The following is a 26,192-nucleotide window of genomic DNA, read 5'->3' as shown; positions in this document are numbered from 1 at the left end:
CGTGGGATTTCCAAGTCATCCATTCCTTACGCACCCTGCACAGCAAAGACTTGAGCACGTATCACTTCAGAGAGGCTTTTTTTCCTTGATATAGAGAACAGAGGAAGAAAAACACAACTGCCACATGCCAAAGCAGCTGCTAGTTGTCCACTGAAATAAAAGGGGAAATGCCATTCCTGCTCCTACACCACAGCCCTCAAAGGCAATTCCTGGCACCACCTTGTGACAACACAAGTCAGCAAACTACTTCTAAGGAGTTTACAGCCTCGAGAATACCAGAAGGTAAAAGGAAAAAAAGAAATACACCTCATTTCACCTGCATGTGCTGTACGTGCTCCGATACACCGTACATTTGTCATATTAGTGTGTGCATGTTATTATCCAGGGATACATCAGAAACTGCTGCCAAGGTAACACGGATGGTAATAAACAGCAGCCAGGGGAAGCACATCACCAGGAAGACAATGCCTTTCCTCAGGTTATATTTTCACTCCCCCTCTTATAGCCTTTTTGGTTATTAACATATCAAATATTGGACTTGTATAATTTGACATCTTTTGTGTTTTTTGAGAATTAAGATCAGAGTCTTTAATAGCTCTGCTAGAAGAAAAATTCTCACTAAGGACTGAAGATGAAGTGCTCTGAGATTTCTCACACGAGGGACTCTCCAGAGGACACATATTTGTGTGAGTCAACAGCATATGTCACTCTCGGAAAATAACGCATTTGAATGTGACCTTTTCTCTACTAGTTTTATTTAATGAACAAACAGAACAAATCTTCAGCACTTCGTTTCAAAAGGGTGCATGGCAAGGCACAGGTTAAACTGATTCCCAAACTTCACCACGACAGGCAGAGAACTTTCCAATTCTGGCACAGATCTGGGTAGAATGGCAGCACAGGGCAAACAAAAGGATTTATTTCCCTTTTTATGATAAGATGACAATTCAGGAACCTAGCAAATCCTTAAAAAGAAGTCTCTAGTGGATGGATGCAAACAGAAATGAGCCCAGGCACCTCTGCTGCTGTTTTGCCGATCACGTTTATATACCTGGCCCAGATCAGCAAAGGGAAAATTGAGCTCTTTCAGGAGGCCAGATGGGCTCTCAGTCTCAGGTGTTGACAGTTTTCATTTCTTAACTGTTTTACAAATGAATGTGGATGTTTAGGGAAGAATTTCCATTTTTATTCAGTGCATGAGAATGGCCTTTCTGGATATAGCTGTCTCACAAAAGCAGCCACTGCTTGATCATGGCCCCAGCTCATCCAAAAAAAAGGCTGAGGACTGTAAAGACTTGGCAGGGGAGCCCTTGGGAAGGGCTGCTGCTTCCCCAGCCTCTCCTGCCTGTTGTGTGCATTGAGTCAGATTCCCTGACAATCGTGGCAGCCCTTTTATTATTCTTATTATTACTACAACTACTATTATTACTATTCCCAAGACAGCACCAAGAGCTGATATAATAGGAGGGAGGCGATCTGGGCCCTACTTTGCCCTGCTGAACACTAACATAATTACCCACGTCCCGAGCGCACTATGGTGCCTTTGTGACTGGAAGTGATTCACAAGTCCAAAGGACCTCAACTGGAATTTAAATTCCCCGGGTAGGCCATTGGGTTTATAGACAAAAAAAAAAAAAAAAAGGAAAAAATGTAGAAGTCTCAAAATGGGTACATTTGATCTAAATGCCTTGGAGAGACAGATATTGAACTCCACAGCACTATATTTAGACTCACTTTTCAAAGGATAAATGCACTTCAAATCTCTTCATTAGTTCCATTCTTCAGAGGTGGTTTATTCTGCCAAGAGCAAACCTGTTGTGCTTCGGTGAGGAACGTGGGGCCCACTCATCCCACAGAGGAGCCTGAGCATCCCTTCCTCACCTGAGAAACATTCCCATGAACACATGGCAGGGGAGGAGGATACTTCTCTGCCCAAGGGCTGGGTGAGGGAACACATGGGGTGGAAAACCCTGCCCAGACCAATGCCAGGGCTGTGCTCAGGGCTGCCCCTCTCCACCCGGCAGGACCGGGGATCCTGCTCCCCTGTGCACAGACACGGAGGTCAAAGCAGGACAAACTGCCTCTGAAGCAGCCCACTCCCTGCAGCGATTAAACAGAGAACCAAAACACCGTTTTAGGATGACTAATTGTTAGACAAGATACATCCCACATGTGGCATGCTCCTCCTCAGCACCATCAGCCCAAATTCAATATGCAAGGGGAAGCAAAAGGCACTGCTGTCTTTCGGCTACCTGTGAAAAACCTGGGCACTGATCCAGGGGTGGATCTTCCCTGCAGAGCCAAGCCAAGCCGCCTCTGGAGTCCTGTTCCCACAGCAAAACTGCTGAGCATCCACCTGGAGCCCGGTGGTCCCTGGGGATGTGGTGTGCAGGATCAGCGCTGGCACAGCAGCTCCAGCCGGCTCCGGAGGCAGGTCAGCTCCTCTCCGCTGCTCGCACAACCCAAACACAAACGCAGCGCCCAGTGCGGGGGGTGTGGCCCATGGAGAGCCCTGCTGGGGCATGACCAGACCCCGTGGTGCCACAGGTCACCACAGCCCAAGGCCACATGGAGAAGCTGCCTCCCAGCTGCAAGGTGCCACACGAGAGCCTCTGGTAGCGAAGTTTTTACCAAATTTCAGCCCAGAAAGTCTGTCAGCTGCAAGGAGAGCATCCAATTCAAACAGGTCAGGCATTACCTGGAGGGGCAAACACGACGGACTCTCCTCCAACCGCTGCAATAATGCACTTTACAGAGAGCTCTAAGCTCAGATTTAAGAAGCTGCATACTTCAAATGTCTCTGAAGAATACTAAAATGAAAACTCGGTCACACTGCACTGTGACTACTGTGCAGCACTATTAAAGAGAAGCTAACATTTGTTTTCAATTACCCAGCATATATCTGAAAGACTAAAGTTGTCTCCAAAGTATTAAATAAATGCGTGTGTTTACCGTGCACTTGTGCATGGAAAAGGAAAGTTATCTGACAACCTTTCCAAATACCAATATTTTACCAATGTCATTATATCAACATCTAACGAGTCTCCCTGGACTTCAACCCATGTTAAAAGGTAAAATTAGAAAGCAGAGCTAGCTGAACACTGCTCTTCAAGACGTAGAATAAATGCAAATTAAAAAGCTAGGATTTTACTCCCATATCTCCATTTTGTTCATAGCAGATCACATTTCCATTTTTTTCAAACTCTCCTGAAAAAAAAATGACAGAAAGCAGGAAAGCAAATGCAGAATGACATCCATAAATTTATGAACTAACTAGACTGACATTCAGTGCAATGCAAAGTGCTTTCCAATCAATAGCCATGAGCATCCATTCCTCTCGAAGAGCATTCCTGTGCCACTGCCTCCCACCAGCAACAGGCAGTGCCATTTTCTGCTTAACTTCAGGCTCGCTGCCATCTCCCCCAGTCGATGGCACCGATGGGGCTGCGAGATGAGGAGCCGCGAGATGAGGAGCCGCGAGATGAGGAGCTGCGAGATGAGGAGCCGCGAGATGAGGAGCCGAGGCGGCGGACAATGGGAAACGGGCGTGTGCCAGCGGCAGCGCGGGGCACGCAGCGCTCCCGCAGGGTTGCTTAGCAATAGTCCCTGCGTGCCCATCCCTGCGCTGCTCCTACGCCCAGAGCACAGAGATTCCAACAGCAATGCAAATACTGGTGACGAGGAGCAGTAGGAGTGATGGCATGCAAAATAAATAAGTTCTCTGCCTTTGCTATGTGATTTAAGGAAATTTAACTCCCAGCTCCCCGGAGCATCGCAGGATGCAGTAGATGGTGTTGGTTGACTTCAATGCAAAGCTTAGTGAGGGCAGAAAGAGACTCGAAAAGCAGCCTGGGAATCAGAGGGCTTGGGCACAGCCCCACTCCTTTGTGATCAATAATGGTCTTGCCTCTCTTTCTGCTGCAAAGTATCAGCAAAGAGTAATAAACTTCTCCCAGCCACCAGAAAGGTTTGCTCAGGATTCACTTGGGATGGATTAACAGCACCAGAGATTGACTTGAGTCACTGGCAGCAGTGACAAATGAAAAGCACCATGTTTGAGGGCTGCAGTGACAGACAGGGCTCTGGAGCAGTGCTCTGGGATGCGAGCAGTGGCCTACACTGTGCTTGCAGATGGGGCAGCCTTGCTGCCCAAACCCTTATCCACAGAGGTGGCTGCTTATACTTGGATAAAGGGAGCTGTGTAACCTCTTGCCTCACACAGGGGAGACACAGAACACCTGAGCAACAGCAAGTGAACAGGTTGTTTAATTTTTTGGTTACTCCTCACATGAAGTCCTTCAATTAAAGATTTAATTCAGATTTATTAGACACATACTAGGTGCTAAATTCCTGCTGATAATTGCTAGAAGTGACCTGCAACATGAACAACATAATCCTTCCATTTCTGTACTACCTCCAAATAGCCCCAAACAAGGCCATGGCAGAAAAAAACCAGCTTCTCAGTCCCCTTTTCGGCATCTGCTGCAAACAGGAGGTTTCTGCCGGGCAACTTGCCCACTTTGCTCGGTTATCAGCACCTTCACTGCCCAGGACCCAGAGATCCCCAGTGGGGGGCAAGTAAACGGTCAGCAGGGGCAGGGCAGATTCAGCATCCCTGTGGAACAGGCACAAGGATGCCTCAGAGTCAATCACTGAAAATCCCTCTGCGTCAAACCCCGCCAGAGCAGTTAGACCATAAACTGTCAATCTGCATTTGTTTGCAATGCTGCGAAGAAGGCTTTCATAATTCTCTTAAAGATATAAAAGAGGCACTCTGATTTTGCTTTAAATGAAAGAGTGTGATAATGTTAGCTGCTGGTAAACCTCAAAGACAGTATTTATACAGCATCAGAAACATTTGCAAAGATGGAAAAGAAATGTCTTTGGGCTGAAAGACCTTAAAATCTACAGCCCATATTCTGCAAACTTTGATGCCTCTGCCTAAGCACGCTGCAGGATCTGTGCCTGTATCTTGATCACTCCAACAAGGCCTCACTGTATAAAGGAAGCTATAAAAGTCTGAAAGTGTATTATTCTTTTTCTTAAGGATTTCTATTTTTTAAAATGTTGAGGAGGATATAGTACGCCCAGAAACTACAATCTCCAGCTTGTACACAGGAGGCACAGCACAATAAAATGCCTTAAAGCCCTTTCCTAAGCAGAAGGCAAGGCAGCATTGCTAATTTATTGCAGAGCACCATGTTCTTCCAGGTACCGGGAGGGAAACACTGTCCCTGTATTTCATGCATCAAAACCTCCTGGAAAACAAATCAAGCTTGTGCCTGTGTGGTCAGTTTTTGTAGCTGCTGGAGGTGGATGGGCAGAGGTGGTACTGCTGTATTAACAAAGTATCTCACTCCAGATGCCAGGAGATGTCCCATCCCTGTGGGCCCAAGCAAGCCTGGCCTGGAGAGGGAGCAGTGACTAGCTTTGCTGGGTGGCTGCACAGGCCCTGCAAAGGAAGCAGTAACAGCAGCAGCATCGCAGGCTCACAGTTCATTTTTATGTACCTGTATGACCTGAGCAGAACTTGCCAGTTCCATCATGCAAAGCCAAGCAAGTGCTTCTTAAATCCCACCTGAGTGTGGGCACATTAACAATGGAGAAAGGAAGAGGAGGGAGAATACTGGAGGGGAAAACCAACGCCCAGAGCAGGGGAGAAGATTCAGCCCCAGATTACTTAACTGGTAAGAGAGGCCGGACAAGCAGCCAAGTCTATCAAGGCTTCATGCCTCTGCTATACAAGGTGTACATAATCCAAAATATTCACCAGTGGTTTCATTCCTGTCACACAGGGGTAGTTCAAGGGCAGGCACATAAAACAAGGTTGAGTCGAGCAGGATGGCAAGCTCAGCCCAACACCTCCTGCTCCAGTCACACACTGCAGGATAACTCCCAGGCAGGGTTGTGTGGTGTTGTACAGGATTCAGGAGCTAAGGGCTCATCTCTTTCCCTGGCTCTGGCAGAGACCAAAGTCACTGCACACCTCTGCCAGTTCCCTCTACCTGCAGAACAGGGATAACTGTGCTTAGCATCCTTTTCCTGCAGCTTGCAGAGTGCTTTTTAAAAAGAAGCAGGTGTGGAGAACTGCTGGTAGAAAGTACTATAAAAAAAAGCCCCTCTAGATAAAAATCTACAGTATAGCAAACTTACTAAAACAGGATGCAGCCTTTTAGCTACAGCAACCCTTTAGATTCTTTTCTCCCCTGAAGTTAAATTGAGGCAATTTTCATGAATACATTAAATTGGCATGAAAACTAAGAAAGAAGAACAGTTTGTTTCTGCTTTGGAAATCTTTCTCTCCTGGTCTCTTTAGTTTTCTTGCCCATACCCAGCATCTTCACTTTCAACTGTGTTATCACACATCCATTCTATCATTTCTTATTGAAAAGAAAAAAATATCAGTAACAATTGAGCCTTCCTTTCAGGGTCACTTAAAGGACATTTCAGTTGCCCGACACGATGCAGCTGAGGACTCCAGATTATTCACCTGTTGGTCCTGCAGGTGCTGTTTCTATAAAATTAAGTGCCTGTCTAGTGGAAGTGTTTCCAAGAAGGAGCTGGAGTGACTGTGTACAGGATGGTAGAGAGTGCACAAAGTAAAAATGACATCATCCTAGGGAAGAGGAAAAAAAAAAAAACCAAGGAGAATCTGGAACCACCTCCTTTTAAAGCAAGACAGAATTCTGCTGTGCTGAAAATACCAACTGGCTGCTTTCCCAGGTAAAATGCCATTGCTTGAAAGAAAGAGTCAGTTACTGCCTCAAGGAACCTCCCTGTTGAGGTAAAAAAGCTATTTCAGACCATGTGTTGAACCCTCTCCATGATTAGAAAAAGAGAAGAGAAGGCTGCCTGTGTGTCAAGCCAACACATAGGAAATACAGGGAGATGTGGGCACGTTTTTCACCAGAGGGTGGCAAAGGGAAGACACATTCTCTGCTCTGGGCCACTCCAGCTCCTCTCCAAAGCAAAGCAACAAGGACCAGCCCAATGCCCTCAGCATTTGGCAGAGAGAGAGTACAAAATACCTCGAGGGGACATGCAGAGGCTCCCCTCACCTTGCTCTCTCTGAGAAACTTGTCTTTTTTGTTTTAACCTCCTTCTCTGTCAGGGAGTGCAGCCTCCTGCAAAGCCCTGTCCCCAGCGGGCAGCTCCGATGGTGGGGCCATTTGAAGCCACAAAGGTCTCTCTGTGGGCTCAGGGACTTCCCAGGCTCTCAAGGAGGCAGCTGGGCTGTTGCCATTAACTAACCCCACATCAGGTCTTCTCCAAGGGTTTGGTGAACCTACACATGCACCCAGTGACCAAAATCCCAGTCAGAGGTGCAGGAGAGAAGTGCTCTTGCCCTTGAATTAATCCCAGTAGTGACCCCATCAAGGGGCCCAGGTGAGAATTTTATCTTGTATCATCTAACAACACTTGTTTTTGTTAAAGAGATGAGAAAGGCCTATTTTATCTGAGAGAGAGAGGAAAAACCCTATATATACACACATGTATCTCTGTATAGTGTGTGCCTGAATATATAAAACATACATATACATGCACACACTTCACAGCTTTCAGAGAGGATGACAGCATGTTTTCATACAGTACATCTGAAGGAAAGGTCTTATGTCAGTGCTACAGCAGAGAAAATTTCATCTTGAAACTAGGGAATGAAGGGAGAAAAAATAAAAGAGAGAGAGAGAATGTTTTCCTTCTTATCATGTCTGAGGAACTTAACTGTAGTGATGGGAAGATATAAAACCCCAGACAGCAGAACACTGTTCTGGAGACCACAATATGCATAAAAACTCCTGCAAACCCTTGTTAAATGTTCCTACCCTTCCTGCCCTCCAGTCCATACCTCCAGGGTGCAATTTTCAGGAGACAGAAAGATTTAATGTGCTTTGGTTAAACTAATCCCCTGGATTCTCACTGCAGAGACTGTCGTGACAGTGTGTTCCTCTGGTTTATTATATTAATAAGCACAGTCATTCAGCACTCAACATGATGTGACTCTCTGACTCGCACGTGACTCTATCCCCAAGCTGCAGCAATACAGAGGCCTCCCCCCAACTCCTTGCAAAAAAGGTTTATTATTTTGAGGCAAAATAACCACAGCTGCTTACAAACAAGGATGCACATGCAGCAGGTTGTGAGTGTGCAGAGGCAGCAGCTGAATGCACCCCCAGTCACCTCCAGTTTCCTCCCTGCTCCCTGTCAGGCTCCTTGGCATGCTAGTGATGTCCCCCAGTCCCAAGCCCACCATTCCACTCCCATGTCCATCTCATCCTGTGCACCCGAGGTGCACGCTGAACATATTTTCCACTGATTAGAGCCAAACAAGAGTGAAAAATAAGGCTATTAAAATGGTAAAACGTCTCTTATCCATGAGCAAAGCTCTTACTCCTCTCCCTGGCTTGAAAAACACTGCTATCCTGGCCTGAAATCCCATGAACTTCCCCTATAAGCTCTGATCACTGCTCCCTGCCTTTATTTCCCAGCTGGGAGAGGCATGTGAGGTTTCTGCACCCCAGGAAGCACCACTGGCTTGGCTCTGAAGATGCCCCATGTGCGGCTCTACTATCACCACCTTTTTCTGGGGTGTTTGGTTCAAGCACAAGCAGAAAGGAGACTGCTCCACTGCTGCTGTTATTGACGTGTACTCAATCTGTTAGGACCCCACCTGATTTTCTGCTCCCCTTCCCATAAAGGTTTTCTATTTTTCCCCTAAGATGCAGCCTCAGGAATATGGTTTGTGGCAGAGGTTTTATACCATGTAAATGATGGATATTGTTTATGTACTGATTATGTTGAACCCAGCTGTTTACCTTTGCTAGGACTGCAATTATTTTAACAGTAATTGTAAAAATAAATTGGGGAGAAAAATAGTAGGAACTTTCTAGTTTGGTTTTCGAAACTAGAGCACTGCCAAAAGTGACCTGGCCTCAGAAAAGTCACATGTAGACACTTATTTTAGATATCAACTGAGCTCATCCATGCATGGAAAATAGAGTGCTCTGTAGGGTTCTGGGCACAAATGGGTCCCAAAAGGTTCAGAATTCAGCTCAGTCACATTTTCCTCATTCATCACCATCTGCTTAAGCTGCCACAGCACCCGGATCTTCCCAGCAGCCAACCAACCACATAACACTGACATCAAACCTGCAGAATAGGGTCAAACAGCCAACAAGACAGGCATATTGACCTCACCTCTCTTCCTTCTGACAGTTTCACTCTCCTCCACACAAAAATGCCAGTATACACCAAATATTTTTGAAGGTACCCATTTTGCAACTGGAGCAACCATTTCCCAACCCTGCATGCAGTTCCCCTGCTTCTCCTCCTCTCCCTGGATCGCAGACAGATGCCAAGCCATGGAAGTTATTCTTTCATTTCCAGCATCTGGTTCCTTGGCAGACTCCTCGGGTAATTATGTTCATAGCTTTAAAGCTGTCTCTAGCTCTGCTTCATGGGTTTGCTGCTTTTGGCTTGTAGCAGTCTCTTCTCATCTTCCCTGGCCATCACATGGGCTGAATGTTGCTCTTAAAATACAGGAATTAGACCACTTGCATCTCCGTCTAACCAGAGTACAAATAAACAATACCCCATATTGTTCTTTAAACACAAGCACTTGTTTTACTTTCACAGCCATTTTTGGGAGGCCCTGGGCACTCTCTTGGTCTTGAAGCACCATGTACTCGGAGTCACGTGCAAGCACTGACACAGCCTGGACAATTAAACCTCCATACAAAGCTAACAGAATTTTAAATTCTTTTTTAGGTGGGGAATGTTGCATTTCTGCTTGGATGCTCCTTCTCACCAGCAGCACCCAGAATCACTTTTCCCTGAAGACAAAAAGGCAGAGAAACATCCACCCAGCACCTTGGAAATCCCTGCCTGGAAGGCTGCTGGGTGAATGGGCTCTCTCACAAGGAAGGACGTAACCCAGCCTTAAAAACAAGGGGCAAGAGGGGATTAGTGCAGTGGGAATCCATGAGCCCCAAAGGTCCCCAACACCAGAGGAAGGATTTTGTATTTCCTGTTAGTAAAAGGCTGCAGATAAAAAGGGAGGGACAACATAGGTCCTGTCCCTCATCATCAGCCTGAAGTGCCCATCTCTTGGGATAAGAGAATAAGCTGATGATTGACCCTGGTTTTCTGATTAAAGCTGCCAACAACTACCAGAGAGCCACACACCTGCTCAAGGACCTGCAGCTCGTCTTGGATGAGCCAAGGCAAAGTTACCACAGGGTGACAACCTCAGGATGCCACTGGCTGGCATAGAGTTCCCATCAGTGACCCCAGAACAGCACCAGATTAGCTTTCAAAAGAAAAGGAAAAAAGTCCCATCCACCCTTCCCCAAAGACACAAGTCACCACCGTGGGGACTCAATAACAGCAGAACACATTTGGTGGCACACCAACTCGTAAAGAGGCATTTCAAACCAACTTCACACATTACCCTCAGGGGATGCTTCATGGAATTAGCACCTTTGCAGTATCTCACCAACAGAAATCAGCTGAGAACGGTTCTGGAAGAACACCCATCACAGTGGCTCCCAAAATGGTCTCTCAGAGGAGGAAGCAACAGCCTGGCTATTCCTCATTCATCCTTCCATCAATGGCTCAACACCCAGAGCACACTTAGTTGGCCCAGCCTGTGAGGGTGTCCATCCGAGTGGATGGTGCTCCTCTGCCTCAGGAGGAACCACAAACCCTTGTCTGGATCCCTCCCAGGACCACCTGGCTCACACCTCTCCAAACCTGGGGAATGTGTGGCTACAACCACAGCCATGATGGGAAAACCCACCATGTGACCCTTTTCCTTTGCTTTTAGCTGAAACCTTCTCTGCCTCTGTGCAGCTACAGAGTCCTCACCATGAGGAACTGAGGGACAGACAAACACTGACTGCCAGGCAGACTGACATGAGTGGTGCAGCCACAGCAGCGGCATCCAGCAGCTCTGTTCATTTAACAGGGTTGAGTAAATGATGCATGTGCTGGGCAGGTCAGAGGAGGAGGGGTGCTCTCCTCCCCTGGGCAGAGGGAATTTGGATGCTCTCTGTGTCCTCATGCCCAGCATCCAAAGGCCCCATCTGGAGCATGGAGCAAACAGACCGAAAATGCTGCTCCCTCAGCACAACGGGTGCAGCAGGGCTTTAGCACAAACCTCCCGTGTACCCTCCATGCTGCAGAGGTGCCAGAGCCCCACCACAGGGCTCATGGAAAGAAATCATCCTGGGCAGGCAGGGACTCTGGGCATAGTTAAGCTTTTTGAAGAAATAAACCCATAAAGAGAAAAGTACAACAGATTTAAGCATTTAAATGCATTTCCATAACTGTTTGCAATGATTCCCAGACAGCAGCCTTCATTAAGCTGGAGCTGAGGCTGAGAACACCAATTAGTAGGATTTAAAAAGAAAAAAAGGAACTGCTGCTGTTATCCCCAAATAACGAGTACAGGCCCGGCCTCATCTTCTATGCCTGGCTTTGCTGGAAACGATGGGAGGTTAATGCTCCAGGAAGGTGAAGTGCACAGTACTTGGGATGGGCAGCCAGCTCAGCCACACAGCCCCATTTGGCTGCTAGGAGAGGGAAGATGTAAAATATGGCAGTTCATCCTCACATCCGCTGCCATAAAAGCAAGGAAAGAAAGGAAGAAAAGAAATCCTGGCAAAGCACTGGTGGACACCTCCGTCTGTTCATCAAGCCCCAGGCAGCTGGAGGAGGAACACGCTGAGAACTGCCCAGCAGGTCCCAGCAGTCACTCACACTCACTTTAGGAGATGTTTGAGCTACTTGAAAATCACATGGCAAATTAAAGTTATGCTTTTCTCCATTCATTCTGTATTCTATCAAATTCTTTAACTTTATGCTGTGCAAAACAGTTCTACCAGTGGACCTCGACAACAAGACCCTGCTTCATCCCCGCTGCTCAACTCCCAGCATGGGAACTGCTTTCCAAAGCAGTAAAACTACTTATCCAGTCTTCCTTTCCACAGACTCAACCTGCAAAGCCTGCATATCAGCTTTGTCCAGTTTAGCCTCAGACTGGCAGCAAAGACACTCAATAGTGCAAAACACAAACCGACAGGAAAGATCAAATCATCTATTTAAAGGGTGAGTGTTATGGATTTTCAGTTTTTCTGTAAAAGCCATGAGCAATTATTTTTGAGCACAGAGATCTTAACCATTCATTTATCCTGAGAATAAAAGTGGGAGAAGGGGAAACGATTGCTTTTTCATTATTTGTCACACTGCCAGTACTGAATCAAAGTCAGAGGACTGCCAAAAGATCTCCTTTGATCCAAATAACTATCATTCTTACAAACATTTCCACAGGGGGGAAACCCAAACCCCAGTCCAATCTTTCCACCATGATTCTAAAGATAAATATATAAACAACAAAAAAAATCCTCTTCCTCTACGCAAGTCTTTGCCATTCAAGCCAGGCACAAAAGCTTTTTAAAAGATGCTGTCGGGGGGGATCCAGAACTGGACCAGAAAAAGCCAAGCTTGAAGATTCACATCATCAGCCCAACACTGTAACACCACTCCACTCACAGTGAGTTAGAAAGATAAAATACATATATATATATATATATATAAAAAAAGATTTTACATCAGGAACCAATTTACTTTTGCTGCTCCACAGAGCAATCATGCCTCAGGACCCACAGCTAAATGGCTGGAGCTCATATAACTGGAAGAGCAAAGAAAGCAGCAGAGAACTTTAATGGCTTATGAAATTCAATTGAAATTGATGGTTGGAAAAGTGAAACATTTAACACCCCACCAACTTAACATCAGTGCACCCATGTGCACGGACACACAGACAGGTGCATGGACCAAAAAAGGTGGGAGCTCATTTCCCACTCACCTATGTGTCCATGACCCCCACAGTGCCCTAGGGAAGAAGATGGCACCCTCACACAGTAATTTAAACAATATATACATATTTTAACACCTCCAGACCTTTTTCCACTGGAAGCTTTAATATAAAACCCATCTTTTGTGAAAATGGCAATGCATTATTATGACCTGCACCACTCATGCCTCTGAAATATTAGAAGCTGCATTCTGCATTTCATATTCAGCTGGAACAGGAACTCAAAAACCCTCCCTGCTATTTGAGATGACTTTGAATAAACTGTTTGCAGCTGATGTACTTTTCCAGCACGGATCTCTTCTGTTATGAAGCCTGTCTCTGATGAACAATAGAAAAATATTGTTGGCAGCGGTGTACTTTTCCATCAACTCAAAAATATAATTTTGCAGAATATTTTCACAGCTCAGCAGAAGGTGGAAAGAAAGACAATATTATGACTAGATAAGAAAGAAAAAAGACATTCGTTATAATTAGCTTATAGTAGTTTTCTTGTTGGTTTTGGCTTGCTTGAACAAGGTTCTTTACTAGTTAGAGCTCCAGTCTGACTTACAAAGCCTTCAGGCAAAACTCATGATAATCAAAGATTAATCTGGGTAAAAACAATCAGAATTTGACCAAAACACTTTAGAACAATGCTTATATCGACAAAGAAACAACAAGAACCACCAGTAATTTAACATCGTGAACTTTAAGTGCTCCCAGGTACGTGGTCAGTCGGGTGCTTCAGGATGCATCACCCCAGCTCAGATGCAAAAAAGAATGGCCACATCCTGGCAAGGGTCACACTGGCATTTATCGAGTGACTCGGAGCACAGGGACACTGTTGCCTTGCAGAAGGACTGAAACACCAGGAACCACCTCACGGGAGCATCCATCATGCCCCAGGAGCAGGCGGGGACACGTTCACATGGGCACACCGCACTGAGCTGTCTCCAGTGTGCCGCACCAGTTGATTCATGGGGAGGCTTCAATGTGCAAATTAATCATTATAACTTTCAACTGAGCTAATGTAAGCGTCATATGTTGCTAATTACACAATACAGGGGGAAAAAAACTGCAAATGAATTTAAATGCTTAATCTAATCAGGATAGCAAGTTGTGTTTTAATTACAAATTGTTGTGTAGTAGCAAAGCATCTGCTGCAATTCAGTGGCTCTGGTTCCACAGCAAACTCCTGCTGTGCCTCACTCATGTGCTCAGGTCCAGCTCTGACCCTGCAGCCCCAGCCACCCCAAGGCCCCCGGTGGCTGCAGCCATGGCTGGGGACAGCAGGGACGTCCAGGGGCAGTGGGGACGTGCCACCTGTGCCTGGCATGAGGAAACACCCACCCTGAACACCTCTCTCCAGTAACATCTTGCAACCAGGGCTCCTTACAGACACCTTCAAGCTCGGCATGTTCAAACACCCGTTTGCCACCTCTCCTTTAATCTGAACAAACATTTCCACACACAGAGGCAGAAATCTCTGTGATCTTCCTCCAACTCAATGTTTCTCATTTCACATAAGCGAGAATCAAGAGGCATCTTTGGAGCCTGTTTCCTCTATGCCCTCACAGTTAAGGAGAAAGGAAAAATAAAATGGGATTACAACAAATAAACAAACAAGCTCCCAAACTTTGTAGTGTCTGGAGCGGGTTTTTACAACCAAATTAAAATCCCTGAATGTTGTGGCTTTTAATGGAGACACTGATACAGCCAAGCAGCTATAGCATGGCAATGCACCTGCACAGTGCATCACCTTGGGAATGTGCCACTGTGAGGTTGGTGATGATGACCCTGCTCATCATCCGACTGACCCTGCAGAAAAACATCCACTTGCCAATAACTCCACTGGTAGTTAACCAGAGTGTTTCAGTGAGGACAGAAGACCTCTGAAATGTATGGCAGAAACATGGTTATCTAAAAAAGCAAAGACAATCTATTGTTTCTTACATTATTTTTAACTTGATACAGCCCCTACTTGTCAAAAAGAGGGGGGAAAAAAGCCCCACAGCCTCTGAGAACATTAATTTGCTTTAGATTTTGCCAGTTACCCACAGTAAAGCAAAAACCTGCAGTATTTTTGGTTGGGTTTTTTTTGAACACCAGGGGGCTGATTACTGTGAAATGATCTTAGGCTTCTCCCACTAAGTGGACAGATGGATTGCTACTTCTGCAACTTCTTTTTGCAGCCTTGAATTCAGTTGCTGGCGGAAGGCTCCATTCCAGCTCTCCCCAGCATCATTTCTCTGCTTGCACTTGTCATCTCACTTCCCAGCCTGAGGCTGGGGTATGGAAAAGGCTCTCTGCAAGCACAAGAGTGTGCACACACCCTCTCCCAGCTGAAGACTGGACCCCCCTGTGTCAGTACCACACGGGCTCTGCACCTCTCTCGTGCCCGCCCTGGGGGAGAGGGAATGGCACAGGCACACCAGAGCCTCACACCTGGATTTTCGTGCCAAGGAAGCTGGTGGTGGTGAAAATATGGAGACAAATACCACCAGCGCTAGACAGAGCAAAATGAGGTCTCGCCGGCATTCCAGCAAACGATCTGCAATTTAGAGAGTTCTGCAAGGTGCGAAAGAAACAAAAGACACTGCTAGGCAAAAGTCATCTCCTTCACTTTTTTTAAAAAAGACAAGTTTTACAAAGTGCAAACTGAAACGCTGCCAGGCTCCATCGCTGCTTCCGTGACAAACACGGAGAGCCCGTTCAAAGCAGCTCGCGAATGGTCAGGAACAAGGTGGGTCTCAGCCCAGCAGCCTTTGCACTCACAACCCACCGCTCTCACAGGCAAAACACAGCTGGCCAGAAGAACTCAGAAGAAACTCCTCAGCATATAGGGAAGGGAACTGCTCATTCAGAAGGTGCTTTTTAGGAACTGATCCCCTGAGGGGACACTGCCTGAGGTGCTCATTGTTGAGCATCGCCCCACTGCAGCTCAGGGACTGCAGCCCCTTTAAGATGAAGACAAGGGACAGAAGGAGGAAACACTCAGTTTGATCCGAGGAAGTGAAAAACCTCGGGAAAAGCAAACTGCCAGCCCCGGGAATGACTAAGCACAGAGCCAGGCAATGCAGAGCTGGCTAAGGCAGCCACACAGCACTCATTCCCAGATCTGTGCCAGTTCTGAAGGTGTGCTGTATGGAAAAACCATTTCTGGGGAGAAAAAAACCAAACCTAAAAACAAGGACTCAATTCTTTAGCAAGCCACATGATCTGCCTGAGTGTGTTTATAAGCATCCCCATGTGTCTGTAACTGCAGCTGATGCGCAGATAGCAATATATGGGTCAATAATCGTTTATCTAAAGATGTGTGTCAGCCCATCTCTCCTCCGCTCTCTGACAAACCTTTTACAAGAGCCACTTACTTTAACCCTGAATTATCTGCCTCTGCTCATCTTCAGGGAAAATCATCACGGCAGAGAAAGAAGCAGGCAATTCCCTGTGATCTGAAAGCTCACTTCCTAAATCAAATCAATTTTTCTAACGTAATTTGCCTCATCTAAATCACTGACCCATGCATTTTCTCACTATCCTTTGACAAGAGCTGCACCAATTGAAGCAAAGCTAAAACACTTCAACCAGACCAATTCATAGAAGTCTTTAGAGGAATTCTTTCATCGCTGTAATTAATTCTTTAAGTACCACAGTGGGATGCTCTGAATTCAAACCCAGTCCAAGGAGTAATGATTATACTAATGGGAGAAGCCGCGCAGTAAATAAATGCAAGTGCCCTGCTGAAAGAGATAATTTTCAATAGGAGACTGCCATTGAGGGAGATAACTGTATTTTGGAGATAATAACTCAGATGATGAAGTCCCACAGACTGGAGTCTGATACAACAATTCCCAGACTCCACACATCTAAGGGACGAGCATTTTGACAGATACGCATTAGAGCTGGGGCTGCTCCAGCTCTCAGCCCTTTGAGGGGGTGTGGGGACAGAGGGCCTAGGGCAGTTTGGGAAATCACCTGAGAGTTTGCTGATTGGTGCAGGAACCAAAGCAATGACTTCCCTTTGGTTTTCCCTTTTCGTTAATAGGTTTAATGCAAGAAAGCCTTCTTACACATTCAATGTATTGGGCTGCAATATGCTCAGAGAAAGGGAAGGAGATGCTTCAACTCTGGATGAGCAGGATACTTTGAGAGGACACAGCTGAAGCTGTACCCTGGAGCTGACACTTGTCTCCCAGCACTTACAGCAGACTTCAATAATCTCATTATGACACTATAATAAGTGAAATAAGGTGCACAACATGGACCTGTGGGGTTTAAAAGGGCATGTCTGAAGAACAGCTCCTCAGTGCAGTCCCTGAAAAGATGTCCCAGTCCCCATGGGCTGTCCAGCTTTATCACACCAAGGAGGTGATGAGATGAGCACCACCATCTGGGCTCTCCTCTGTAGGGCTGTCTTTGATTTTAGCAACAAAGAACAATAATTCCATCTCTTCATTTCTGCTTATGACTTCTCATAAAAATTGTAATGGGCTGGTGCAAATCAAACACAGCAGAAGAACCAAGTGGTGCCAACTCTGGGGCAGACAGAGAGCCCTTACAGAGAGCCTCTGCACCGCCTGCAGTTGGGGCTTGGAGGTGCCAAGCAGCTCAGGCACCAAAACAAGCCAGGGCTGAGACGTGGAGGAGGAGACAGTGCCTGAGCATTGCTCAGCACACCAGGGCCAACTGACTGGCCATGAACCTCAGCAACCTCCATCCAAGGTGAGCCTCACTCGCTCAGGAGTAGCAGCAAAACGTCAGCTGCCATCAAAAAATAACCCCAGAGCCCAGCTTCACACAACACCTCTGCTCTCCCTGCCAGCAGGGCTTAGGCTTTGGGCTACTGCCCCAGGGCCCCTCACGGGGATTATGGAGAAGACAGACAATGGCTTCGATGGTACCCACTTTCTTCTCTAAAGCCCTTTGAGATCTACAGGTGAAAGAATGACAAATTATTAATATTTGAAAAGAAAAAAATGCCTTAACTGCAATAAAATTCATGCTATCTTCTGTTTATCTCTTGCTTGTTTCTCCTCTTTAATGGAGTTGAACCTTTTTTGCACCAATACCCATGCTAATAACTTTCAGTGGACTACTCCTAAGAAAAAAACCCAAAATGAGTAACTGAGCAGCATTAAAAAAAAAAAAAAGGGGGAAGAAACCTTTGTATATTAATTTTCATAGCTGTCAGAGATGAGGATTTAATAATGTTAATATCTAAGCTATTCCATTATTTCCAAACACCTTGGAGCAGAATGTCTTAGTGGGAGATGAATTAGATAGTGCAACTGTAACTGCCTTCTGAGTGTTTTCAGAGCATAATCTATGGCTCATCACCACGTGCATTTCAAGTCCTTGCCCTCTCTTCTCTAAATAACCTCCAGCTGTAAATGTATTTACACACTGGGTATTGACGTGCCAGACCCAGCTCCTTTTTTTGAGCAGTTCCCACTCACTGTTTAACCATTCATCCCCATTTAATAGATTTTCCTGGGTTTGGCCTTGGACAGGTGATAGGGATGGAAGCTGGGAGCTCAGGTCATCCAATAAATGATGGCATGAAGCGAAGAAGGAAACCTGTAGGCGGAATACAGGAGAGGGCTAATGGGCTGCGAAGCTCTCTGCCAAGGAAGGCAGCAGAAGTCCTGCATCACTGAAAACCAGCCACACTCAGGAACAGGCTGTACCCAACTACCAGAGATGGCAAAGACAGTTTATTTGCCAACTTTTCCAGCTCTAATTCCCATGATTTGGAGAGGTTGAGGCACACTGGCCTTTGAGCTTGCCCTGACAGAAGCTTGCTGCTTCCAGCAAGCTCTTACCACCCTCTCTGGGTGCCTCTGTTGCGACCTTTTAAAAGTCCCTTTGACTGTGTGCGTGTGCTGTGCCCTCTTTGCACTCAGTGAAAGACAATCAGACCTTGTGTTGTTAGTCCCTGCTACCCCCAGCTCTCTGAGTGCCCTTGGAAACCAACAGTGACGTTTCAGACTGCTGTGGCCCCACAGAGTCAGGGACAGAGGCACTGGGGATGTATGGCTGTTGTCTCTCACCAGACCGGGTGCTCACACTGGCCAGGGACTTGCCCCAAGCAGACATCCAGACCAGCTCCTTCCAAAGCTCATCTTGGATTCGCTCCTTTTTCGATGAAAACTCTGGGTACCAAGAGCAGTCAGCAGCTACCAGCTCTTTGATGAGTTTCTAATTGCTGCTCATTGCATAGAAACCTGCTCCATCTGCTCAAGGGCTCCCTTTTAGGGCACATGGGCTCTGTCTTTTCTTTGGTGTGAGTTTCATCCTTTTTTGGAGCTGCAGCATCCATTAGACAGCCCTCCTTGCCCATTGTGGTGAAAGTCTTGCTGCTAAGCAAAAGCTGTGGCTAATTGACAACAAATCCTAAACTGAGATATAAAGTAGCTGCGTCTGTCACTCACAGCAATGGCACCTCAGCTGCTAAATAATGGAAAATGGTTCATTTTTCTCACTCAGGGAAGATCCTTTATGAAAGAAATGAATGTCTCCAGTGCTGTGGAGCCATGCCCTGATCATTCCTGCATCTTAAAAATCTAACATTGCCCATAAAATTCCTAAGTAACATAAACCCTGTTCCTTTCACTACTCTCCCAATCAGAAAAACTGGATTTAAATCACCTGCTGGCAGGTTTATTACAGGGCCCACAAGCAGATAAGGTCCTGTGCACCAGCCCTCTGCACTTAATGGGAAATAAATCTCTGCTTTGCCATCTGTTTTTGAAATGTTTCCATACAAGCTAAACAAAAAACCCAAAGATACGTGCACCTCTCATTTAACCTTCTAAAGGATTTTATTTCTGGGGTAATGAGGATGATGTTTCTCCCCTCTCTAGCAGAAATGCTTTTCCTCCTCAAGCTGATTCGCCCTAGGGCTCCCTCAGCCCATGACCAAATTCTCCCAACACTGTGTATTTAGGGCATGCATTGCACCCATGTGGATAAAGCGGCTCGGGAGAGGGACAGCTGCTTGGCCAGAGGCACCATCTCCCACACCATCCCATGGGCCGATACAAGTGGAAACACCAGTTCTGGAGCCTCCTGAGCCCTTGGCTTGGCCAGAATGAGGATTTTGATCCCCGCCTCTCCATTTAGCTCCAGTTTGAATTGCATCAGGGGTTTTTTTCCCAGCATTTCTTTCCATCACCAATGCCAAGCTAAAGCTGCCCAACACAGGTGGTTTCACACCATCCCCTCCCCATAACCAGACCTGTGGTCCGTGCACAACCTTTAACCAGATGGCAGCACCATCCCCAGGCAGGAGGACGTGGCCATGCAACAACCACAGAGTGCCGAGCACCCTCTCACCAAGATTTAGCAGCTTTGTCACTAAAAGGCCAGGTTCCTGCCACTGTAGGTCTCCTTCTTCATTGCAGGGGAAGCAATGGGGCAGAGCAGCTCCTGAGGGCCAGCTGGTGCAGGCACGGTGAGATGAGCAGAGCTGGTTTACATGCAGTTTCCAATTAGTTTACTCAGCAGACGGCAGCCCTGTGGAAACCCCTCTGTTCCTGGCTATCCCCTCACCCCTCAGGGCACCCCTTTGCTTCCTCTCTGACTACCACCATCACCAAAAAAAAAAAATCAGGAAAAAGCCAGAGTTAAAATCAAATGCTACACTTCATTTTCTCTCCTTGCCTGAAGTTGCAAGAGACAAGATAGGACATAATCGCCACTTTTAAAATCATCTCCTATGACAGCAAATTGATCAAGTGGAGAGGCTGGGCTGCTTTTGAACTTGAACAAACTGATTTTCCATGAAAGATGGTGTTTACATTGCCTCTCAATAGCCTGCTAAAATATGCATTCCTCCTGCCATTTCATCACCAAAATTTGGGAGGAAAGAATGTTTTTGGGGTAAAAAAGAAGGAAAAAAAGAGAAAAGGAAAAAAGAAAGTGCGCTTGAATCTGGAGCACAACATAAATTCATGAAGCTTTCTGAATACTGTCAGTAACAAACATTTATGTAAACAAAGAAAAGTGTGTTGCAAGAGAATTTTTGAGTACTGTGGAAGAAACATTAATATTTACCTTGCACCTGAGACTGAAGTCCATTGTGTGAGGTACTGCCCAAAGAGCAAAGTCCTTCCACAAGGAGTTCGCCCACCACACACACTCCAGCAGCCCTTGCTTTACTTCCTATCACAGCATTCTACGTCACGGAGGGGAATGGGAATACCCAGGGAAAGCCAGACACTGAGCAATCCCATCCCCTCTGTAAGTTGTCTCCGGGGACCGCTTTGCTTGTAATTTCTGCCTGCCCATCTTCACATGGAACCGCTTCCTCTGAAATGCCAGCTGGGAAACTCCCGACAGCATGAAATCAAAGCATCTTCCACGACATCTAGAGCACCACATGGTAACTCACACTCCACAGCCTCCGTGGCACTTAATGCAAGAGGATCTGACAGCCGTAGTCGGGAAAGCACCACGTGCCAGCACATCAGTGAGCCACTGACAGGGCTAAGAGCTAAAACTACGCCAACAAACCAAGTCACCGCTCATCATTAACAAACATTAGTTATATTTAGGCAGGGAGAGAATGGGGAAGCAAGTTCAGTGAATTAAATTTGTTGAGCTGACAGTATTTATTTCAGTGGGATGGCTTCTCATTCACTGGGAAGTTTATTAAGGCCAGAAGACCTTGGTTTAGCTTGTTTCATGCAGGATGTAGGGGGCTGCCACCTCGCCTCTGCATCTCTGAGACAGGACAGGTCTGCAGGCACCTGCACAAGCGAGACATGGGGCTTGGTGAAGCCACGTCTCCATCACAGCAAAACCTGTGCTTCGTACCAGCATCAACCACCAAGGTCAGGACAAGCAGCACAAGTTGCCATGACCCAACGCTACCAGTAATGACACCTCTTCCTCCACCTTTCAGCAAGGGGCCCTGCTGGGACACGGCCAGCACGGGCCCTCTGAGCAGCCTGGCTGCAAGACACATTTCTGAGGAGCCACGGAGAAGGGCAGGATGACCCCAACTCAGCATGGGGTCAGCAGGGTGGAATCTCCATCCCACTGGCAAAACCCTGCACAGCCTAAAGCCCTGTGTAACCCAAATCCTTGTGCACCCCCATGGTGCACAGACTCTTCTCACCAGGCACTTTGAAACAAGGGAGTCCTTGCCCAGGCACTGTGCCTTCCAGACTGCTGCCTGGGCTCAACCAAATCCATGATGGCAAACCCATCGCAGCAATTAAATAAATGGAGCCATCTCTGGCTCAGGAATGCATCCTTCATCCAAAAAATCCTTCCACAGACACAAACCCTGTCCCAGTGTTGGCAACTCTCTGCTCTGATCTCCTGCAGCTGCTCGTGGGCTCATACCTTCCTCGCCACACTAAACTGCTTTAAACAGAGATAATAGGGCTGGGAGTGACTATCATTCCCAGCAATAAAGTACAGCAGATTAATTATACTTTATTGATATTTATATTTTAATATAACTATTTTGACATTCAAACCTCAAGAGACTCTATTGATCAGCCAGAGTCAGGTGTCAGTGAATGGAGTTCTGTAACCAAGCCCCACAAATTGAAGAAAATAATCAGAACCCAAAACCAGTGAGACTTCTGCATTTCAACTACACAAAGGAGGCTGCAGCACCAGTGACAGGAGATTTTGAAGTGAAAAATGCTGTGCAGGGCAAGTCACACAGTTGCCTCCTGCATTCCCAGGGAGCCCAATGCCGACCACAGCAGCAATGCATAAATCCAGAGTAGCTCCACTGACTTCAGAGCAGCTGTTCTAGATTTATGCTGATGGGAAGTAAAATCAGGGTATCTGAAATATTCTGCTCTAATGGATGCTGGAGGAAAAGGCACTATAATAATTTCAGACTTCTCCCCCCAGCCCACTATCCCCCACTTCACATTTGAACAGTCATTGCATAAAATGTTGAGATCTGCACTAAGCTGGGGAAAATAACCTACATTTCAACAGTTTGTACGATCATGTTCTGCAAGTCTATTGTACAGTACATAATACAGGTCTTTCATTTCTGTTCCTAAAGAGCCTCTGAATAAGATGTGTCTCCATATTAGGCAGAGTGATACAGGGACACATAATAAAATAAGCATAATGTCTCTCCACCCACGCCCCCCCGGAGCCAGAGTCTAAAAGCAATCGCGGGTCCTTCCTCACGCACAGCTGACAGCAGCCCAGGCGCATCCTACAGGGGCTGAAGGAGGGTGTTCAATGAGCTCTGCACGCCCCGTTCCTGCGCTGCCCTGCTCCGCCGCCAGCCCCGCGTTCCCACACCCGCTCCGGGGTCCAAGGCAGCGGAGCGAGCCGGTGACACAGCACCAGGCAGGAAAACAAAATATTCAGGTAACTCGTCCGGCTCGCTCACAGGATACCTATTCGTATAACCTCAGAGACAGCGCCGCCGCCAGCGAGGAAGGCGGCCAAAACCTTGCCTAGATGCCAGCAACAAACGGGGGCCTGCTGCCAGCGAGAGACATCCTCGAGCTCAGCGTGAGCGGCCCTCGGCTGCCAAACACACACGCACACCCTCTGCTCGCAGCCGTGCGCGCCAGCAGCCGGGCCGCCAGAGACCCGGGGCAGGAGAGTGATCTCTTAATTGGACCTTCACAAAGCTATTTAGGGGACCTGCCTGACAGGCGAACAAATGCCACCCGCTTTGAAGAGGCTGAAGAAACTCAGCCTGGTGCATCTCCGGTCCCCGCAACGCAGCCTGCCCAGAGCCGGCCCCGGCAAGGGGGAAGGGAGGGAGCTAAGGCAAATAAATAGAGAAAAATGGCAAGAGCCCAACGCGACCGTCTGTAAGAGCTGGGAGCTTTGCAGAGATGGCAGCACCGCGGCATGACTCATGCAGGTGTCTCTCCCGTCTGCAACAACCCAAACCGAGATGCGGTTCGTTAACCCCTGTAATCCAGAGGAGAAAGCCGACTTGGATCACAGCGAGCTGCAGGAAGACCAGCACAGCCCCGGAGGGAGGCGTTCCCGGGCTCTGCCACCTCTCGCCTCTCTCTGAAGAGCTTTCACCAGATCCCAAACCCCCTCTCCACACGCAGACATTGCTGCGGTCCACGCCAGGGGTGGGACAGGGCAGGGGCAGCGCTCCGCGCCGAAAGCAGAAGGATGCTACGGCCGACAGAGGAGAGAGGCGCAGGCGGGGAACGCGCTCGTTATTCACAGCTCGAGCTGAGAGCGCACTGCGAGCTCCTAACGCGCACATTGAGCAGGGAGGGCTCAGCGCAGCGCAGAGGGATGGATACGTCGGTAGGTTTGCAGCCACAAACTGTTTCAAAGTGGGTTTTCATATGTTTAAGCACTCAGAGCGCTGGAAGAATTACACCCACAGCGCAATCTCACCATGGTAGCTACCCACACAGGAGGAGACAGGAGGGGGGAATATCGGGGAAAAGATTATCATTAATATGTCAAAGCAATAAGTAAAAAAGATTAGAAAAAAAAACCAGAAAACCAAAAAAACCAAAAATAAACAAAAAAAAAAAAAAAAAAAAAAACAAAAAAACCAGAAAACCTGCTCCTTTGTTGCGCCTAACTCTCTCCTGGATAAAAGGAGAGCCGCACGGCGTACAGGGCATCACAGTGACCACAGAAAGCCACCATTCCGCGGGGCAGTGCTGACCCATAGGCAGCCCATGCTCTGTGTCCTGTGCCCGGTGCCCCACTCCCCACAAGCTGCACCCCACTGTCCATGCTCTGCACCCTGGTCCCCATTGTCCTGCTCAAGAAGATTTCCGAGTGCCGCCGTGGCTGCACAACCCCAGCCAAGGAGGGAGATGGAAAACGCTGTGCTTTTTGGAGTGAGCAGAGCAAGGACCCCTTGCTGTCCATCTTCTGTATGTCCCCAGGGCTAATGCCTCCTTCCTAGCAAATTGTTCCTGCTCTCCCTGTAGGAACCTTTCTAAAACACTTCCCTATAACAACGCACTCCCTTGTGCCATCCCCAAGAACGATACTGCTATTACCCCTCCCGTGGATCACTCCTGTTTCACCTGAAATCCTTGTATTTAAGCATATTCCTAAAACCCCCGTGAAGTTTCCCCAGCAGCCCAAGCTCCATGCTAGGGCCAAACGCAAGCACCGTCCCGAGAAGCAGTAAACGCAAATGAATCCCCGAGCAACTTCAGCACCGATGCACCTTAATTAATTTGCTTTTAACAACCCCTATTTATTAGGAGCAGCATCTGCCAGGGAGCTCACGGGAGCACGCAGAGGAGAACGTCCCCAGAGTGAAGTCCTGCTAAAGACTTTCCCAGGGGCAGCGCTGCGGCTCTGCCAGCCTGGAGGTGAGCCCTTCCCCAACAAACACCCCCAACTGGGACCCGAAATGCTGCTCCCGAGTTCAGCTGGAGAGGGAGATAAAAAAAGAAAAATAAACGAAGAGAGGAAGAGCATCTCGCAGCCGCACTCCCTGGCCGGGCGCGCCGCCTCGCAGCTGGCCGTGATGAGGGAATCCCACCTGAACCCAATCAAGGGCCAAACCCCCCGCTCCCCGCCAGCCCACGGAAACCTGTCCTTCTCGGAATTAAGCGCAGGTGTTTTGTTACCGCAAGGATATAACTCCTGCACATCTTTCCCCCCACCCGCGCCCATGGAGAGCCAGAAAGAGCGAGGAGCATCAGGAAGGGGGGTCGGCCGCCCCCTGGGAAACCCCAAATCCCACGACCCTTCTCCATCCCCCAGAGCTCCGGCGAGCCTAAACTTTTCCTTTTTTCCCCCCCAACTCAGCAGCAACGCACTGGCAGCGGCCGAAGCAGCGGGGCAGCCTTCGCGCAGGGGGCCGGGAGCCCGCGGCACGCGTGGGGACGGGGAACACACGGGGAGGCAGCGGGGAGCTGCGGAGCTGGATGGGGACTTCTTGGTGCGCCCCAGAGACGGGGCTCGGAGCGCGTTCCACCCGCAGCGTTGCGCGGAGCGCCGGGGGGGAGCCGGGGGAGGGAGGGCTGGGATGGGGGAAACGGCCATAAATAAAACCGGGGGAGGGGAGAAGATAGCAAATAAACACAAATAGTTAAAAACAAACCCAAAAATGAACACAAAAACCAAACCAAACAAACAGAACCACAGTGCCGGGGTCGCGGCCGCGGGACCGGGGTTACCTCGGCACAGGAGCAGCAGCGGCGCCAGGAGCAGCGCGGGGCCTCGGGAGAGCATCCTCTTTGTTCCATGCCCAGAACTAGTCATGGTGCTGATTTATTTGGAGAGGGGCGGCAGAGCGGGGGGGGGGGGGCGGGGGGTGTCGCGGCGGAGCCGTAACCACTCCCCCCGCTCCCCGCCCGCTTCGCTCCGTCCGGCGGCGGGGCCGGCGCCCGCGGAGGAG

At 47.9% G+C, this 26,192-nt stretch overlaps 1 protein-coding gene across 1 annotated transcript in view; it reads right to left on the bottom strand.

Annotated features, from left to right (window-relative positions):
* Positions 1-26,151, bottom strand: part of TMEM132B (transmembrane protein 132B) — a 219,920-nt gene extending 193,769 nt beyond the window's left edge. The window contains exon 1 of the mRNA XM_042034899.1: positions 25,972-26,151. Coding sequence (XP_041890833.1) covers positions 25,972-26,056 — 85 coding nt within the window. The 5' untranslated portion in view covers positions 26,057-26,151. The remainder of the gene's footprint in view (positions 1-25,971) is intronic.
* Positions 26,152-26,192: the final 41 nt, after the last annotated feature.

Source organism: Corvus kubaryi, unplaced genomic scaffold (assembly GCF_017639235.1).
Source record: "Corvus kubaryi isolate FWS band 111438036 unplaced genomic scaffold, C.kubaryi_AGA036_p1.0 37382, whole genome shotgun sequence".
NCBI classification, from domain to species: domain Eukaryota; kingdom Metazoa; phylum Chordata; class Aves; order Passeriformes; family Corvidae; genus Corvus; species Corvus kubaryi.
The sequence above is the reverse complement of the archived record's forward strand: the minus strand, read 5'-3'. Positions and strand labels throughout refer to the sequence as shown.